General features: G+C 39.0%; 1 protein-coding gene across 1 annotated transcript in view; it reads right to left on the bottom strand.

Moving 5' to 3' along the window:
* Nucleotides 1–20,819, bottom strand: part of CDCA7L (cell division cycle associated 7 like) — a 50,675-nt gene that overhangs the window by 13,026 nt on the left and 16,830 nt on the right. Inside the window, exon 2 of the mRNA XM_082846376.1 lies at nt 794–934. Coding sequence (XP_082702502.1) covers nt 794–934 — 141 coding nt within the window. The remainder of the gene's footprint in view (nt 1–793; nt 935–20,819) is intronic.

Below are 20,819 nucleotides of genomic sequence, written 5' to 3'. Positions count from 1 at the left end.
CTGGGGGGGGGGGGCAGGGTGTCAAATGATGCAGAGGCATCAAATAAGGTGAGGAGACCACACACACTGCCGGCAAGCGGGGGCTTCACTTACATAATAACTGTCTGCCTTCCTCTACTTCCCCAGTGGAAGCTAGGTGGGTTTAACTCACAGCCTTTTAGGGAGGCCATGGTCGAGGGAGAATGAGGAATTTTGAGTGCCACAAATGAACTCAGAAAAAAATGCCACGGAAGCCTGGATACTTCGGCCATGCTCCTGCCAAATCCCAACATAAACCTCCAGGAATCTACCTCTCCGAGAACTGCAACTTGTGTCTGCCACAGATCAAAGGAATTAAAGAAAGAACAATGCTCTCGCCAGCAATCCCCTGAGTGAGGTGCGGACAGAGCCTCACCGCAGCAGCACAGAGGCCATGTGTCTCATGGTAACCACACACTCCTACGCTATCGCTGGGGGATCAGCCCTCCCCCGCCAGCTGTGTGGGAGCGCTCCAAATACAGCCTGGCCACAGGCTGCAGCCCCGAGGTGCCAAAGAAGACGGATGTGATCATGTGAGGTCCCTTTTACTGAAAAAAAATATATATATATTGTACATAGAAAGGATTTAAACAGCAAAACTGAGCGAGGTACCCCCACCAGTTGCTTGAAACATGAAGGTGTAACACTAATAAAATAAGATGCTCGACAATTAACTGATACCACCAGTCTCAGACCACGTTCAAGTAAAAGAATATCCGAACCAAGATCCAAGCTTCCAGACGGATACGCCTGCCTTGAAAGGAGGCACCCATACCTGCTTCCCTGACTCCAGTGAGTCAAAACTATAGCAGCTCTCCTCTGATGACAGGGTTTCCATGGGAACATCATCTCGGAAACCGACAAACTCTTCATCATCACTGGGGGCGTTAAAGATGTCAGCCACTTCTTTAGGGATCTGTTTGGATTGAAAAAAGGAGGATAATATCAGGGGCTGTTATAATCACTTAGGGAAATTTTGTAGAGGAGTAGGAATTACCATCTCATGACCTTATCAATCTGCCATGGTTGTTCACAAAACCCCAATAACCCTGAGTAAAATGTGCCTCAGCTTGACACCTCATGGCAACCAGGGAAGGGGTGGAAGAGGATAAGAGTTTTTCTTTTTCAAATTCTAGAGATATATCCTATCTTACAAGGACTGTTGAGGCCATGCCTAGATAAAAGCCATTTTTGATCTCTTGACAAAAAATAAGAAAATTTTCTCCTACAGTGGATGTCTTTTTTTTTTTTTTTTTTTTTTTTTTGCGGTACGCGGGCCTCTCACCGCTGTGGCCTCTCCCGTTGCGGAGCACAGGCTCCGGATGCGCAGGTTCAGCGGCCATGGCTCACGGGCCCAGCCGCCATGGCTCACGGGCCCAGCCGCTCCGCGGCATGTGGGACCTTCCCGGACCGGGGCACGAACCCGTGTCCCCTGCATCAGCAGGCGGACTCTCAACCACCGCGCCACCAGGGAAGCCCTACAGTGGATCTGTCTTTAAATATCATCCACGTTAAAAAAAAAAAAAAAAAAAAAAGTCCTTAAGACATCACTAAACTCTTTTCTTAATTTCCACCTGTAGTTATTTTTCTGTTCTTTGTCACATGAAAGTTCATACAATGAAATAAAGCTTTCCTTCTTTTCTGTATTCTGAATCAATCTTAGTTTAGAATTAATTCTATCAAACACTGTTCCAGGCAATTATTGCCAGCGAGAATGTTGTCAGCACACTTAATCTAACAAATACGTATCTGCTGAGAGTTCATTTTTGTACGCTGACTACCTGTTTGTTCTTAACTATTTCGAAAAAGTTCAAACACATAGAAAGGTGAAAGAATAGTGCAAACATTTATAGATGCTTCACGTAGAGCCCCCCATTTGCTTTTTTCTCTTTCAACAAATGTTAGGTTGAATCTCAGGCATTTGCTGATATTTGAATGTTTCTAACCTAGGAAAATAGTGATTTAAAATGCAGCAACCTAATCCATGTATGTTTCCAGTAATTTGCAGACACCATACAATTCACCCTAAAATACTTCCATACACGTCTCAGAAAAAGGACATTCTGCTGAAGAACCACATAACCATCATCATACCTGAAATAATATTCATTCAATAACATCATGTATTATGAATCCATATTCAAATGTCTGCATTGTACCCAAAATATCTTTCATAACTTTTTTTTTTTTTTTGCGGTACACGGGCCTCTCACTGTTGCGGCCTCTCCCGTTGCGGAGCACAGGCTCCGGACGCGCAGGCTCAGCGGCCATGGCTCACGGGCCCAGCCGCTCCACGGCATGTGGGATCCTCCCGGACCGGGGCACGAACCCGTGTCCCCTGCATCGGCAGGCGGACTCGCAACCACTGCGCCACCAAGGAAGCCCCTTTCATAACTTTTTAAGGGCAAAAGGGATCCGCTCAAGAAAGAATCATGCATTGTATTTGATTGTTTTTTTATGACATTTTTTGTTGCTTTTCATAACTGACATTTTGTAGACAACCCAAGAAAACTGCCTTGTAGAATGTCACATATTCTGAGCTTATGTGATTGTTTCCTGATAGACTCAGATATTATTGGCAACAATTCTATACAGATGACATGTACTTCTCAATGCATTGCATAAAGAGGCACAAAATGTCAAGCTATTCCCTATTAATTAGCAGTATTTTTAATTTAATTATAAGGCTTTCAAATACATTCCTAAGTAGATGGAATAGTATCATGAACACACATGTGGACACCCTAGCAATTACCTGTCCATGGCTAGTCTTGTTTCATCTGTATCCCAACCCAACTGCCCTCCTTCTAAATTATTTTAAAGCAATTGTAGACACAGTATCATTTCACCCTGTGTTACGAGCAAATATACAGTCTGTGTCCACAGTTACTATTATTTTTTTCAGCCCCCAGTGTATTTGTATCAAGATCCAAATAATGCCCATATATTGGTCAATACGTCTCAAGTCCTTTCTCGCGTCACCTTCATATTTAACTTTCTTCTCACAACTGATTTTTTTTTTTTTTTTTTTTGTGGTACGCGGGCCTCTCACTGCCGTGGCCTCTCCCGTTGCGGAGCACAGGCTCCGGACGCGCAGGCTCAGCGGCCATGGCTCACGGGCCCAGCCGCTATGCGGCATGTGGGATCTTCCCGGAACGGGGCACGAACCCGTGTCCCCTGCATCGGCAGGCGGACTCTCAACCACTGCGCCACCAGGGAAGCCCTCACAACTGATTTTTGAAGAAACTGGGTTATCTGACTGTAGAGTTTGCCAGAGTCTGGAGGTTTGGTTTTTGATTTTTGCAGCCCCAAGATGGTATTTAGCAGACTCCTCTGTCCCCCTGGATTTCCTGTAATTTGGTACTTAAATCTAGAGTCTCAGTCAGACTCAAGTGTGCTTTTCTTCGGCCAGACTCCTTCGTGGGCAGTGCTGCGTTCCTGCTACACATCGCATGTAACATCTGGTTGTGTCTTTAGTGGTGATGCTGTTTGATCACCAAGTTAAAGTGAGATCTGCCAGATTTCTTCTTAGCGAAAGTATCTTTACCCCTTTGTGCTTGTTAAGTAATAACTAGGATGATATTTGAGATTCTATGACTATCCTTCTCCCTGATAGCATTTTACTCAACAGTTTCGGTATCCACTGATACCCCTCGCCTGAATCAATCACCACGTTAGGGGTTACAAAACGGTGATTTTCAAAAACTATTCCTCCTTCGTATGTTAGGTGGCATTCTCCTGTAATGTAATATTCTCTCTCTCCGGATCTATCCCTCTCTCTCCCTCTTTACTTCTCTCCCCACTCTCCCTCCCAGGTAGTTTCATGGATTGTTTTAAGTTAATGTGTTTTAACCCATTACTCTGTCATCATTCTTTCTGATACTCAGATTGTCCCAAATTTGGCTACTGACAGCTCCTTCAAGCCAGCTTCTGTGTCCTTTTGACACAATCCTAATGGCCTCTGAGCACCTCCTTGTTTTCCGACACAACAGGCGTGCCAAGCTAGCCTTGTACTGGCCCCAGACCCCGAATGAGCCATTTCTCCAAGGAGCCCTGGCATTTGGAAATCAAGCTCTGAGATCTAGGTGTGCTCCTCGCTAGTAAAGTCTCATTGCTTTGCCTGGACAGAACAAAGGTGTTTTAAGTATCTTACATGTGAGTTCATTTTGACATCTTGAATTCAAACCCAACGAGACAGGATTCTTCATCTCCCTCAACACGATGTTAGTATCTCCCTTCCCCACAACGAAAACCCCAATTCCCAGTACTTCTCATACACCTACCCATTTGCTCTATCCACAGTACACACAAAACCATGTCAGACAACACACCAATACCACTACCAACACCACTGCCAACAACAATCACGTCCAAGATTCCCTTGGGGTTCTTGCTATCCTCCGAACACAGTCCTGCTAGGTACTAGATCTTTTCCCTGAGATAACCAGACCATGGTTGTACTTGGAGATACAAAGCTACTTTTTGTGTACTTCACATTTCATCATGGAGTATAAAAAAGAGATGCCCTCAAGGGTCGAGATTTTAATAAAATAATTTTTACTGCTACAGTAAGACATACTACGTGCAACACATTTTCTTTTAAAATTGGTGCACGGAGGTGAAGAATGAAACGACCACTAGTACAGCTGGATGCCACTGCCTGATTCATGCTGAGGACAAGCAGTTTTCTCTGCCTTTGCTTTTGCACGTTAGTGCAAATATCAACATAGCCAAAAAACGCAAATAATGTCTTAACATTTTTTCCGGCCCCTCCTCCAATAATGTCTTAATATTATTATGACAATAACTTTGTCCTCATGGAACCCTGGAAGGATTTCAGGGTTCCCCAGACCCCACTTTAAATAACGGCTACACTATTACACACAGAGTTGTGTATTCAGAAGTTACTTAAATTCTTTGGATTCTTTTTTTCTGTGCATTGAATTAATTTTACAGTCAGGTTCATTTGAGAGATCACTAATCCCTAATCTACTCATTTTTTGCACGATTTTAATGCTTCTTGTTTAAAAATGATTAGAAAGCTAGTGGTTCAACCAAAGGAAGTTTAACATTTGGTTTCTAGAGTACACAAATCCAGACACTGATACAAGATTAATGATGTCAGAGAGAAATCACTTCAAGAGACAAACAGGCAGACACTTACAGAATTAGAGCGCCACTAACAATAGAAAAAATGCTGTAACATTTATGCTAAGAAGAAGCTCCTAAACAAAGCCTAAATCTGAGATGGTTCTTGGGAGAAAAAGTTACCTCTTAAAGAAGGAAGAGTTTTAATTTAACAGTATTTGGCATGCTTGTCTTTTCAAAGACAACTTTCACTGTTGTTTAGCCAACAGAAACAACACACCAAGAAAATACTCTTACTGGAGAAACATAGGTGACATTTATGAAAGTGTAAGTACATTAGACTTTATATAACAATCATCGAGTTCAGTCCCTGAAGTGGCGCTTTTTGACTTACCACCATTCTATGAATCCAAAAACCCCACTGGCCCAGAAGCTTGTTTTAACATAAAGAATGAAAGAGGAAGAAGCACCCAATGTAATGATCTACTGGAAGCACATATAAGGAATGGAGAGGCTGTTGATATAAATCAATTGCTTCCCCGGTCAACTGCATTAGCCCTGGGGCCACTGCAGTGAGCCTGTGTCTGCCTAATTCCTCCTCCTTACTTCTGTATCTGCTCCAGAGGTGCCAGTAGGGAGAGGCTGTAATTACCCATTAGGGACAAAAGGAAGCAATGAACTTTCGAAAAGGCAAAAACCACTACACATTCTTGGGGCATGCAGGGCTCTGTTTCTTGCTGCCCAACTTCAAAAGGCATTAAGAGAAGCATTTCAGACAGTCATAAGTCCTGGGATTTAGCAAAAGTCTCCGTAAAATATTCAAGTGTCTTCAATAAAACAAACTGTTTAACAGATGCAACAGAGAAGGCAAGATTTGCATGCGAGGGACGGAGTGGACCTGATAAAAGAGGATTCATAGGGACAGCCTTCTAACGTGAGACCAGTTAAACAATATATCAACACTTCAGGCCCAAGAATTTGTCACTTGCCTGTTTCATTCGGCAGTGATCCACTCTGTAGCTCTGTAGTCTAGACAGACTACAACAGACATTTTTCTGCAAAGCTTATGTTCCATTTGACTACAACGCCAACTGTAAGGCCTACCAAAGAAAACCAAAAAAAAAAGCAAATAACTGAAAATAAAATATATTTCCAACCAGTGCATTATACTTACAGTAGTCACGCTTGCACAATATTAGGTTAAATGCAATCTAGCTAACCAGAAAGAAGTCAAGAAAATTCTCTTCTGAAAGTGAAAAGACTTATTATTCATAACTATTTTTTTTTTTTTTTTTTTTACAATACACAGATTTCTTCCATTCCTTTCACACACACTGTATGTATCTATTCACTCTGTCCTTGCTGGGATAACAACGTGAGTATCATCAAAGGTCAAGTGGGGCCCAAGATACAGTTCCTCCACCAGGACACAGACACTAGAAAAGAGTCCTTGGCACCTAACACGGGCCTGGCCTAAAGCAGGTCATCAATAAATCTTTGTATGAAAATGACTACATCTGACCTTGTAGTCATTTTCTCAGGGAAGGTGTAGTTTCCTAGGAAAGGTGCACGGGGTCAAAAGGTACACTCTGTGACATTCCTATCCAAAAGGAATTAAAGATCTTCACCCAGAATTTCTGAGCATCTACATACAAAGTAGTCATATCCACAGCACCTCTTTCAGAAAGGATTGCAGATGTCACTTACAAGCCTTGCAAACTACCTTGGGGCTCATCTCGGGAACAAAGAACACACATTCGACAGGCTTTGGGGCCAAGCAGGTGGGCAGTGAAGGCGGCAGCTCAGGGTAAGGCTACATTGGACAGTGCCGACATGAGCCCAGGAATGGCAGTCACTCCCGCACCCCAGCAGACCAAAGCTACAAAGGCACGGGGCTCAGTGTGCCCAACCTTGGACCTCCCCAGAAAAGTGAAGAATCTGAGTCTTGGTGAGGAATCTCCCAGTTATAAAATGTCAGCTTCTAATGTAAGGACCAAACATCTACAGGCTGGATCTCAAACTCGTTCAGGGAAGGCGCACAGAAGAACTCACGGTGCTAAGTGGAACACCAAAGAAATTTTAAAAGCTGTAATTTCAGATGTTACTGACGGTATATCTAACTAGTGTCTGCTAGTGATAGTACTGGACACTGAAGTATTAATAAAATTAAAAGAAAAACTTTACATTTAAAATAACCCTTCCCTTGTTCATGGTAGCACTATTCCCAAAAGCCACAAAGTAGAGGCAACCCAAGATGAATGGCTAAACAAGATGTCATAAACACATACAATGGAATATTATTTACTCTTAAAAAGAAAAGGAATCCTACAAATACTGAATCATTACACTGGATGCCTTGAAACTAATACAGTGCTATAGGTCACTTACACCTCGATAAAAAATTTTTTTTAAAACAAAACAAAACCCACAACAGAGGCCTGAGATTCTACAGTTCTAACAAGCTCCCCATGCTCTGGCCGGCAGAACATGCTTTGTGCAGGGCCCAGCCCATTTTGTTCCTCTCTTATGAGATGTGACTCCTCCTATTTCATAATAGCAACTCATGTGTAGATCTTAACCTCCTTCCTACAGGCAGTTAATTCTCATGGCAGACTCTGGATCTCTTTGGCATCTGTCTTTCTCACCCTGCCCCACTCCAGCACCAAGAAGAGTCTTACATACTCAGAGGTCCTTAACAAATATGACTAACTGATAAGCAGCATCAACTAGTTCGGGGGGGGGGGGGAGGAAGAAAATTTTAAAATTGGGTAAAATTTTTTTAATCAAAGGTTTTCTATATCTCAAGGATATCTAAATTCATTCTTCCTGGATTAAAAAATACCACCACCCAGCCAGAAGGAACATATTTATCATCTATTAGTTTATGAAAGAAAAGAAATTTGAGATTCTCTTTAAGGCCAATTTATTCAAAAGCTGATTTTGATAAAGCTTCAGGAAATGTTTCTTATTCCAGGAACACTAGTGTGTATTTCACCTGGAAACATGTTTCATTTAAAGCCCTAAGGAGCAGTACAAAAGAAATTCCTGTGCACTACTGCATTTTCCTCATTAAGTGTTCTGAAAGCAATTTTGATAGCAAGGATGGCAGAATTTGTAGGGTGTACTATCTTGCATCTGTGTAAGGAGACCCTTACAAAGGAAAGCATTCCTTCAACCCACTACGAAGGGGGTTGTTTCATATCATTTTCTCCATAAACAACATCATTTCCCTAAATCTCTTATGATTAAATTGGTTGGGTCATAAGAAATGCACATACCTTGCACCATTAACAAAAACTAACTCAAAATGGATCAGATCTAAATATAACACCTAAAACAATAACACTTCTAGAAGAAAACTGGAGAAAATCTCTGTAACCTTGGGTTATGCAAAGAATTCTTAGATAAAACACCAAGCACAATACAGATTTTTTAAATGTGTAAATTAGACAATTAAAATCAAGAACTTCTACTCTTCAAAAAAGACTCTTAAGAGCATGAAAAACCAACAGACAATAAGAAAATACCTGCACATCATTTATCTGATAAATGACCTATAACCAGAATATATAAAAAAACTCTCAAAAGCTCAACAATAAAAACAAATAACCCAGTTAAAAAACAGGCAAAAGAGGTGAGCAGACGCTTCACCAAAAATAAATGGATGGCAGGTGAGCACATGAAAAAATTTTCGACATCCACAGTCATTAGAGGGAAACACAAATTACAACTACGAGATATAACTATCTACCTAGCAGAATGGCTTTTAAAAAACCTGACGATACCAAGTGCTGACACGGATGTGGAACAACTGGCCCTTTCATAAACTGTTAGTAGAAATGCAAAATGGTATAGCCACTGTGGAAGACAATTTGGCAGTTTCTTATAAACATACACTTAGCACATGATCCAGCAACCCTGCTCCTAGGTGTTACCCAAGTGAAATGAAAATTATGTTCCCACAGAACTTGCAGTTAGCAGTTTTATTTCCAAACCTACAAACAATCCAAGTGAACTAGGGAATGGATAAAACAAACTGTGGCACATCGATACCATGGAATTTAACTCAGCAATAAAAAAGAAAAAATTACTGACAGACACAGCAACATGAATAAAGCTCATCACTATGCCAAGTGAAAAAGACTATACATTGTCTGATTATACTTACAGGATGTTTCGGAAAAGACAGAACGATAGAGAAAATAAATCAGGAGTCAAGATGGAAGAGGAGTAGGAGGACGTGGAGTTCATCTCTCCTCACAAATGCATCAAGGATACAACTTTAAATGGAACAATTCTCACAGAACACCAGCTGAACATTAGCAGAGGACCTTGGACACCTAAAAAGAAAGATCCCCATGTAATCAGCTGCAGAAACTGCAAATTGACACCCCCATGACCAGCTTTGTAAACTGAGCGCCTACAGAACATCTGAACAGACAGCGAGTGCTCCCGCAGCCAAGATGGGTCTAGCTTTAGCAGCTGTAGACTGTGTGGGCACATACACACAGGGGTTGGGCCAGACCAGAGTCTGGGCTGCTCCCACAGTGGGTCCAGATCCATGATCACTGCAATCCCGGGACCTGACTTCAGTGGATCTATGCTGGTGGCCTGGTGAAAACAACGTCTGAGAGACACCAGGGCCAACTGCTAGCATACCCATGGTTAAGGTGTGGCCAAGAGCAGTGCCAACAACAGTGTAATCTGAGATCTCACACAACGGGTGAAAGGTGACACAACAGAGCACACCCACAGGTGAACAGCTCCAGAGGAGAAATACTCAGTAGCTCCCCTCCCAGTGGGAGTGCTCCAATCCCACCTACCTCACACTGCAGATCAGAAACACAACTAAAAAACAGATCTGGGGGCCTCTGCTCCAACAACTAGGGAGCAGACCCCACCTCTGACAGGGCAGTGACAACCACAGAGCAAAGGGGAAGCCAGTGCAGGCCTAGCCACCACAACATCAGTCACACCTCCTATCAAGGAGATAACGGCCAAAAAACAAACCCAAAACAATTAAGAAAAGGGTAATAGAAATACACATATTGATAATAACCTTAAATGTAAATGGACTAGATGCTCCAATCAAAAGGCATAGACTGGCTGAATGGATACAAACACAGACCCGTATATATGCTTTTACAAAAGACCCTCTTCAGACCTAGGGACACATACACACTTAAAGTGAGGGGATGTAAAAACATATTCCATGCAAATGGAAATCAAAAGCAAGCTGGAGTAGCAATACTCATATTAGACAAAATAGACTTTAAAATACAGACTAAGAGACAAGGAAGGACACTACATAGTGATCAAGGAATCAACACAAGAAAATATAACACTTGTAATTTATATACGCACCCAACATAAGAGCACCTCAGTATATAAAACAAACAGTAACAGCCATAAAAGGATAAACTGAGAGTAACACAATAATAGTGGGGGACTTTAACACCCAATTTCATCAATGGACAGACAATCCAGACAGAAAAATCAATAAGGAAACACAGGCCTTCAATGACACATTAGACCAGACGGACTTCATTGATATTTATAGACATTCCATCCAAAAACAGCAGAATACACATTCTTTTCAAGTGCACATGGAACATTCTCCAGGACTGACCACATGGTGGGCTACAAAGGGAGCCTTGGTAAATTTAAGAAAGTTTAAAGCATATCATCTTTTCTGACCACAATGCTATGAGATCAGAAATTAACTACAAGAAAAAAAAAACTGTAAAAAACACAAACACATGGTGGCTAAACAATACGTTACTAAACAATCAATGGATCACTGAAGAAATCAAAGAGGAAATTTTAAAAATACCTAGAGACAAATAACAATCAAAACACCATGATTCAAAACCTATGGGACACAGCAAAAGCAGTTCTAAGAGTGAAGTTTATAGCAATACAATCTTACCTCAAGAAACAAGAAAAATCTCAAACAACCTAAACTTACACCTAGAGTAACCAGAGAAAGAACAAACAAAACCCAAAGTTAGTAGAAGGAAAGAAATCATGAAGATCAGAGCAGAAATAAATGAAACAAAGATGAAGGAAACAACAGAAAAGATCAATGAAACTAAAAGCTGGTTCTCTGAAAGGATAAACAAAATCAATAAACCTTTAGCCAGACTCATCAAGAAAAAAAGGGAAAGGGTTAAAATCAATAAAATTAGAAATGAAAAAGGAGAAGTTACAATTGACACAACAGAAATACAAAGGATCATAAGAGACTACTACAAGCAACTGTATACCAATACAATTGACAACCTAGTCAAAACAGACAATTTTTTAGAAAAGTACAATCTCATAAGGCTGAACCAGAAAAAATAGAAAATATGAACAGACCAATCACAAGTAATGAAATTGAAACTGTGATTTAAAAACTCTCAACAAACAAAAGTCCAAGACCAGATGGCTTCACAGGCGAATTCTGTCTAACATTTAGAGAACAGTTAACACCTATCCTTCTGAAACTATTCCAGAAAGCTGAAGGAGAAGGAACACTCCCAAACTCATTCTATGAGGCCACCATCACCCCGATACCAAAACCAGACAAAGATACCACAAAAAGAAAATTACAGGCCAATATCACTGAAACATAGATACAAAATTCCTCAACAAAATACCAGCAAACTGAATCCAACAACACATTAAAAGTATCATACACCACGATCAAGTGGGATTTATCCCAGGGATGCAAGGATTTTTCAATATCTGCAAATCAATCAGTGTGATACACCACATTAACAAACTGAAGAAAAAAAAACATATGATCATCTCAACAGATGCAGAAAAAGCTTTTGACAAAACTCAACACCGATTCACAATAAACTCTCCAGAAAGGGGGCACTGAGGGAGCATACCTCAACATAATAAAGGCCATATATGACAAACCTACAGCTAACATCATACTTAATGGTGAAAAGCTGAAGGCATTTCCTTTGAGATCAGGAACAAGACAAGGATGTCCACTCTTACCCCTTTTATTCAACATAGTTTTGCAAGTCCTCCCATGGCAATGAGAGAAGAAAAAGAAATAAAAGGAATCCAAATTAGAAATGAAGTAAAACTGTCACTGTTTGCAGATGACATGATACTATACATAAAAAATCCTAAAGATGCTACCAGAAAACTACTAGAGCTCATCAATGAATTAGGTAAACGTGCAGGATACAAAATTAATACACAAAAGTCTACTGCATTTCTACACACTAACAACAGATGATAAGAAAGAGAAATTCAAGAAACAATCCCATTTACCATCTCATTGAAAAGAATAAAATACCTAGGAATAAACCTACTTAAGGAGGCAAAAGACTTGTACTCCGAAATCTGTAAGATGCTGACGAGAGAAATCGACGATGACACAAACAGATGGAAAGATATACCATGTTCTTGGATTGGCAGAATCAATACTGTCAAAATGACTATACAACCGAAGGCAATCAACAGATTCAATGCAAGCCCTATCAAATTACCAATGGCATTTTTCACAGAACCAGAACAAAAAAATTTTAATTTCTATGGAGACAAAAAAGACCCTGAACAGCCAAAGCAATCTTGAGAAAGAAAAACGGAACTGGAGGAATGAGGCTCCCTGACTTCAGGCTATACTACGAAGCTACAGTCATCAAACCAACATGGTACTGGCAGAGAAACAGAAATACAGATCAACGGAACAGGACAGAAAGCCCAGAAATAAACCCACGCACCTACGGTCAATTAATCTTCAAAAAAAGTAGGCAAGAATATACAATGGAGAAAAGACAGTCTCTTCAGTAAGTGGTGCTGGGAATACTGGACAGCTACATGTAAAAGAATAAAATTAGAATATTCTTTAACACCATACACAAAAATAAACTCAAAATGGATTAAAGACCTTAATGTAAAACTGGATACTAATAAAACTCTGAGAGGAAAACATAGGCAGTACACTCTTTGACATAAACTGCAGCAGTATTTTTTTGGATCCATCTGTTAGAGTAATGGAAATAAAAACAAAAATAAACAAATGGGACCTAACGAAACTTAAAAGCTTTTGCACAGCAAAGGGAATGATTAAAAAAAAAAACAAAAAAACGAAAAGACAGACTATGGAATGGGAGAAAATATTTGCAAAGGATGCAATTGACAAGGGCTTAATCTCCAAAATATACAAACAGCTCTTACCACTCAACAACAAAAAACAAACAATCCAACTGAAAAACAGGCAGAAGACCTTAACAGACATTTCTCCAAAGAAGACATACAGATAGCCAGTAGGCACATGAAAAGAGGCTCAACATCACTAATTATTAGAGGAATGCAAATCAAAACTACCATGAGGTACCACCTCACACTGGTCAGAATGACCATTATCAAAAACTCTACAAATAACAAATGCTGGAGAGGGTGTGGAGAAAAGGGAACCCTCCTACACTGCTGGTGGGAATATAAGTTGGTGCAGCCACTATGGGAAACAGTATGGAGGTTCCTTAAAAAACTAAAAATAGAATTACCATATGATCCAGCAATCCCACACCTGGGCATATACCTGGACAAAACTATAATTCAAAAAGATACATGCATCCCTATGTTCGTAGCAGCACTATTCACAATAGCCAAAACATGGAAACAACCTAAATGTCCATCAACAGATGAACAGATAAAGAGGATATGATACACACATACAATGGAATATTACTCAGCCATAAAGAAGAATGAAATAATGCCATTTGCAGCAACATGGATGGACCTAGAGATTATCATACTAAGTGAAGTAAGTCAGAGAAAGACAAATAATCATATGATATTGCTTACATGTGGTATCTAAAAAGAAATGATACAAGTGAACTTATTCACAAAACAGAAACAGACTTACATACTTAGAAAACGAACTTACAGTCACCAAGGGGAAGGTTGGGGGCATAGACTGGGAGTCTGGGATTGACATGTACACTCTGCTATATTTAAAACTGGTAATCAACAAAGATCTACTGTATACCACAGGGAACTGTGCTCAATATTCTACAATGACCTAAATGGAAAAGAACTTGAAATACAATAGATACATATATATGTATAATTGAATCTGTGTACTCTGCTGTACACCTTAAACTAACACAACATTGTGAATCAACTATAATGCAATATAAAACAAAAATTTTTAAAAAGAAAAGAAACATTCACCTTCAGAATGGCAGGAACTTACATGGCATTTATACTCACCTTCATCTGCCCCCTTCACAAGGCAACTTCTGGTCTGGAGGATACTGAGCCTAGTTTCCAGTTCCCTTAAACTGGAGGGAGCAAAGCAGACACTGACTGCAACATTCTAACCAGTCAAGGGTTAGAAGGCTGCCTGATGGTCCCTGTCTCACCTAACTCGGTCTCAGGTGAGGAAAAGCTCCAGACATTGCTCACGAAAGCTGCAGGGGACTACAGATCTGCAGATGCCTGGGATGAGAGTTTATGCATGGAGAAATACAAGAGTCCATCTAAAACTCCAAGGAGAAGCTTGGGTAAAACTTCTTGGGAAATTAAGACATTCAAAAGAAGCTGTGTATATGGGAGAATTGAGAAAGCCACACACAGGCCCAATAGATACATTCTCAAAAAAGATGTGAGAAAACCTTACGCTTCTGGACTCGGAGCATGGCCAGCCAATCACTGAATGGTTTTCCTGGCATACAGCCAGTCTTCAAACACTGGAAAAGGTGGCAGTTTCTCAAATACCCAACTTTTGACAAAGAGCAAAGGCATACAAAGAAACAAAATTGAAAGGAACAAAATAATAGGTAGAAACAGATGTCCCTAAGGAAGCACGGACTGGGGACTCACTAGACAAAGGCAACTGCCTTAAATATGCTCCAAGAGCAAAGAGAAAACACAAAGAACTAGGGTAAATCAAGAAAATGATTTAGAAGCAAAAGGATGATATCAATAAAGAGACATACATTATAAAAAGGAAAAGAAATCGAAATTTTGGAGAAAATGTAATAACTAAATTGAACATTTCCCTAGAGGAGTACAAAATCAGATTGATGATGAGGCAAAAGAATCAGAGATTTGACAAAATAATGGCCAAAAAATTCCCCCAATTTGATGAAAAACATGAATTATAGAAATGCCAAGGAGGATAAACCCAAGAGATCCACACTGAGGCACATTTTAATCAAACTGCTGAAAGAAAAGAGAATGTTGAAAGCAGCAAGAGAAAAGCAACTCCTAGCAACAGGGATCCTCAGTAAGATTACCAGCTGATTGCTCAGCAGAAACTCTGGAGGGCAGAAGGCAGTGGAATGACATATTCAAAGTGCTGGAAGTAAAAACTGTCCACCAAGAATTCAATATCTGGAAAACTGTCCTTCAAAAATGAGGGGGAAATTAAGACATTACCAGATAAACAAAAACTGAGAGACTTCATTACTACTAGACCTGCCCACAAGAAATCCTACAGGCAGTCCTTCAGGTTGAAATGAAAGGACAGTAACTCAAAGCCATACAAAATACAAAGCTTTCAGGTAAAGGTAAATACATAAACAAATATAAAACCCAGTATCATTGTAAATTTGTTTTATAACTCCACTTTTTATTTTCTATAAAATTAAAAAAACACGAATCTATGTTCGTGGCTGCACAACGCATAAAGATGCCATTTGTGACATCAACAACAAAGGGCGGGGGGGACAGAGCTGTATAGGAATAGAGCTTTTGTATGCCACTGAGGTTAAATTGGTATCATTCAAATTAGATTGTTTTAATTTTAGAATGTTATAGGTAACTCCCATGGTAACCACAAAGAAAATATCTATAGAATACACACAAGAGGAAATGAGAAAAGAATCAAAACATGTCACTACAAAGAAATCAACAAAACACAAACACAGGCAGTAATTCAAGAAATGAGGGTCAAGAAAGCTAGAACACATACAGAAAACAAAAAACAAAAGGGTAAAAGTCAAGTCCTTCCCCATCAGTAATCACTTTAAATACAAATGGATTAAACTCTACAATCAAAAGATATACATTGGCAGAATGGATTAAATAACAGGATCCAACCATATGCTGTCTACAAGAGATTTACTTCAGATCTAAAAACATAAACAGGTTGAAAGTGAAAGAAGGGAAAAAGATATCCAATGCAAGTAATAACCCAAAGAGAGATCAATACTAATATCAAAATAGATATTAAGTAAAACTAATAGCAGTAAAATTAATAATAAGAGACAAAGAACATTACATATTGATAAAAGGGTCAACTCATCAAGAAGATACAACAATTATAAATATGTACGAACCAAACATCACAGCTTTAAAATACATGAAGAAAACATGGACATAATTGAAAGAAACAGTTCCACAATAATAGTTGGAGATCTCAATACCCTACTTTCAATAATGTATAGAAACCCAGAGAGAAGATCAATAAGGAAAAAGGAATTGAACCTTATAAACCAACTAGAACAGACACATATAGAACATTCCAACAGCAGAATATACATTTTGCTCAAGAGCACATGGAAAAGTCCCCAAGACAGACCGTATGTGACACCACAAAACGAATATAAATTTAAAAGATTAAGATCATACAAACTATCTTTCCAATCATAATAAACCTAGAAATCAATAACAGAAGAAAAACTAGATAATTCACAAATAAGTGGAAATTAAACAACACTCTTTAGCAACCAGTTGGTCAAAGAAGAAAACACAAGGGAAATTAGAAAATACTTTCAAACAAACGAAAGCAAAAGCAAAATGTACCAAAACTTATGGGATGCAGAGAAAGCAATGCTAAGAAGGAAATTTATAAACATTTATAGGAAATCTATAAACATTTATATTAAAAAAGAAACAAAGTTTGCTGCTTAATATAAAAAACCAACAAACTAATTTTATACCACAAGGAACTAGAAAAAGTACAGCTAATAAACCCAAAGGTAGCAGAAGGAAGGAAATAAAGATTACGGCAGAGATAAAGAATAAAAAACCAATAGAGAAAAATCAGTAAAACCAAAAGTTGGTTCTATGACAGTAACAAAACTGACAAACTTTTAGGTAGATTGACTAAGAGAAAAAAAGACAGAAGATCCAAATTATTGAAATAAAGTGGGTTCATTACTATCAATTGTGCAGAAATAAAAAGGATAATAGAAGAGTACTATGAACAATTATAGGTCAACAAATTGGGCTAGCTAGATAAAATGGGTAAATTCCTAAAAACACACAACCTTCCAAGACTGATTCCTGAGGAACAGAAAACCTAAAAAGACCTCTAACTAGTAAGGATTTGAATCAATAATGAAAAACCTCCCAACAAAGTGAATCCCAGGACCAGAATTCTGTTTAACATTTAAAGAAAAATTAACACAGACCCTTCTCAAACTCTTCAAAAACAACTGAAGAAGAGAGAATACCTCTTAACTCATTCTATGAGGCTGGGATTACCCTCACAGCAAAGCCAGACAAATAACCTACAAGAGAAGTACAAAGCAATATCCCTTATGATGCAAAAATCCTCAACAAAATACTAGCAAACCAAATTCAGCAGCACAGTAAAAGGACTATACAAGATGACCTAGTGGGATATACTTCTGGAATGCAGCATCATTCAACATATGAAAATTGATCAAAGTAATGCACTACATTAACCTGAGGAAAGAAAAAAAACTCAACTGATGCGGGGAAAGCATTTGACAAAATTCAAAACACTTTCATGGTTTTAAAAAAAACTCAACAATCACCAACCCCACAACTAATATCATACTCAATGGTGAAAGACTGAAAGCTTTCCCCTAAGATCAGGAACAGGACAAGGACACCCAATTTCACCACTTCTATTCAACATAGCATTTGAAGTTCTAATCAGAGCAATTATACAACAAAAATAAAAGGCATCTGAATTGGAAAGAAGGCAGTAAAATTATCTACTGGCAGGTGACATGACCATCTATGTAGAAAATCCTAAAGAGTCCACAAAAACTGTTAGCACTAATTAACGAACTGAATACAAATCAGTAGCATTTCTATACACTAACAATGAACAATCCGAAAAGGAAATTAAGAAAACAATTCCATTTACAAGAGCATCAAAAAAAAAAAAACCAACAACAACAAAAAACCCTTAGGAATTATCTTGGGCCACAAGGCTAAAGATTTATACACTGAAAACTATACAACATCACTAAATGAAATTACTGATGACATAAATAAATGGAAAGACATCACGTGTTCATAGATTGGGAGACTTAATATTGTTTAGATGACAGTACTACCCAAAGCTATTTATATACCCAATGCAATCCTCATCAAAATCACAGTAACATTTGTTTGCAAAAATAAAACAGCCCTTCTTAAAATTCATGTGGAATCTCAAGGGGCCCTGAAAAATCAAAACAATCTTCAAAATGAAGAACCTCATTGGAGGACTCACATTTACTGATCTAAATATTTACTACAGGGCTTCCCTGGTGGTGCAGTGGTTGAGAGTCCGCCTGCCGATGCAGGGGACACGGGTTCGTGCCCCGGTCCGGGAAGATCCCACATGCCGCGGAGCGGCTGGGCCCATGAGCCATGGCCGCTGAGCCTGCGCGTCCGGAGCCTGTGCTCTGCAGCGGGAGAGGCCACAACAGTGAGAGGCCCACGTACCGCAAAAAAAAAAAAAAAAAAAAATTTACTACAAAGCTACACTATCCCAAACAGTATGGTCGTAGCATAAAGACAGATATTTATATCAGTGCAACAGAATAGAGAGCCCAGAAATAAACCCTTGAATAGATGGTGAAATGATTTTTGACTAGATGGTTAAATCATTTTTGACAAAGATGCCAAGACTGTTCAATGGGGAAAGGACAATCTTTTCAACAAATGATGCTGGAAAAACTGGATTCCATATGCAAAGAATGAAGTTGGATCCTCACCTTACACCATCTACAAATACTCAATGCATCAAACACCTAAATGTAAGAGCTAAAACTATAAAATCTCTTTTCTTTCTTGGAAGAAAACATAGAAGGGAAAATTTATGACACTGGATTTAGCAATGATTACTTGGACATGACACCAAAGGCAGAGACAATAGGAAAAAAATAAATTGGACTTCATCAAAATTAAAAACTTTTCTGCACCAAAGGACATTACCAAGAGAATGAAAAAGGCAACCTAGAGAATGGAGAAAATACTTGTAAAGCATTTATATGAAAAAGGGTTAATATCCAGAATATGCAAAGAACTCATACAGCTCAACAACAGCAAAACAAACAATCCAATTTAAAAATGAACAAAGGACTTGAACAACAGTTCTCCAAATATAGGCAGATGGCCAAAGAATAGCCGAAAAGATGCTCAACATCACTAATCTTTACAGAAATGTAAATCAAAACCACAATGAGATATCACTTCACACCCATAAGGATGGTCATTATCAAAAAAATAGAAAATAAGTGTTGGTGAGTACGTGGAGAAACTGGAACATGTGTGCACTGTTAGTAGGAATGTAAAACGGTGCAGCCACTGTGGTAAACAATATTATAGTTCCCAAAAGATTTAAACACAGAATTACCATACAATCCAACAATTCCACTTTTAGGTATACGCCCAGAAGTATGGAAAGCAGTGATTCAAACATATTTTATACCAATGTTTATAGCAGCATTATTAATGATAGCCAACAGGTAGAAACAGCCCAGATGTCCATGGATGGATGAATGGATGAACAAAATGTGGTGTGTGTGTGTATATGTATACATTTATATATATATATATATATACACACACAATGGATTATTATTCAGCTTTCAAAAAGAATGAAATTCTGATATATCTTTGAATATAGATAAATCTTGAAAACATTATGCTAAGTGAAAAACATCAGACATGAAAGGACAAATATTGTATGACTCCAGTTATAAGAGGTACTTAGAATAGTCAAATTCATAGAGACAGAAAGTAGAATGGTGGTTACTAGAGGCTGGGGGGAAGGAGGAACCAAGTACATTGTTTAACGGGAATGGAGTTTCACTTCAGGATGACGAAAAAGCTCTGGATATGAATAGCAGTGATGGTTGTACAACAATGTGACTGTACTTAATGTCGCTGAATTATACACTTGAAAATGGTTAAGATAGTAAAATTTATGTTATGTACATTCTACCACAATAAGAAAAGCAGAAGAAAAAAAATCAATGCTATTTTTAAAAGAGAAAATATAAGTGGGAAGAAATTTATAGACGTGTCTGTGTCTAGGGTTTAGAATAGTTATTCAGAAGGGTAGCCAAGGAACTGAAGTTTTGGCAGGGGTCCTGGTAGGGAAGTGAGCCAAACCACTTGGAAAGTCCTGGGTAATTTCCTTTTCCAGAAAGGTCAGCAGACAGGAAATGTGAAGCCAATGTTAAGATTTCTTTGTACTCTAAAAGACTGATTATCCGACCAGACTAGTCTGCTCTATGTTTTTCAACAAGCTGCTGGTGACATTTTGGTGGCTTCTTCCTGTGGAACTCTCCTGCCCCGCCTGCCACAGGGCACTTAACATCCCAGAACTCTGAACCACTTAATAACAGGCATATTCCCCCCACCACACAACGACAAGCCAAAAGAAGCCCACATACTTCTATTACCACCACGACCCCAGTTCGCTCAGGTGACAACCAGAGTGAATCCAAATTGAAATACGTGTGCCTTTGCGTGTCTGTCAGGACAGGGCAGGTTATAAAGCAGCA

Source organism: Leucopleurus acutus (genome assembly GCF_964270905.1).
Source record: "Leucopleurus acutus genome assembly, chromosome: 9".
Classification (NCBI taxonomy): domain Eukaryota; kingdom Metazoa; phylum Chordata; class Mammalia; order Artiodactyla; family Delphinidae; genus Leucopleurus; species Leucopleurus acutus.
This window is presented reverse-complemented; position numbering and strand designations above follow the sequence as displayed.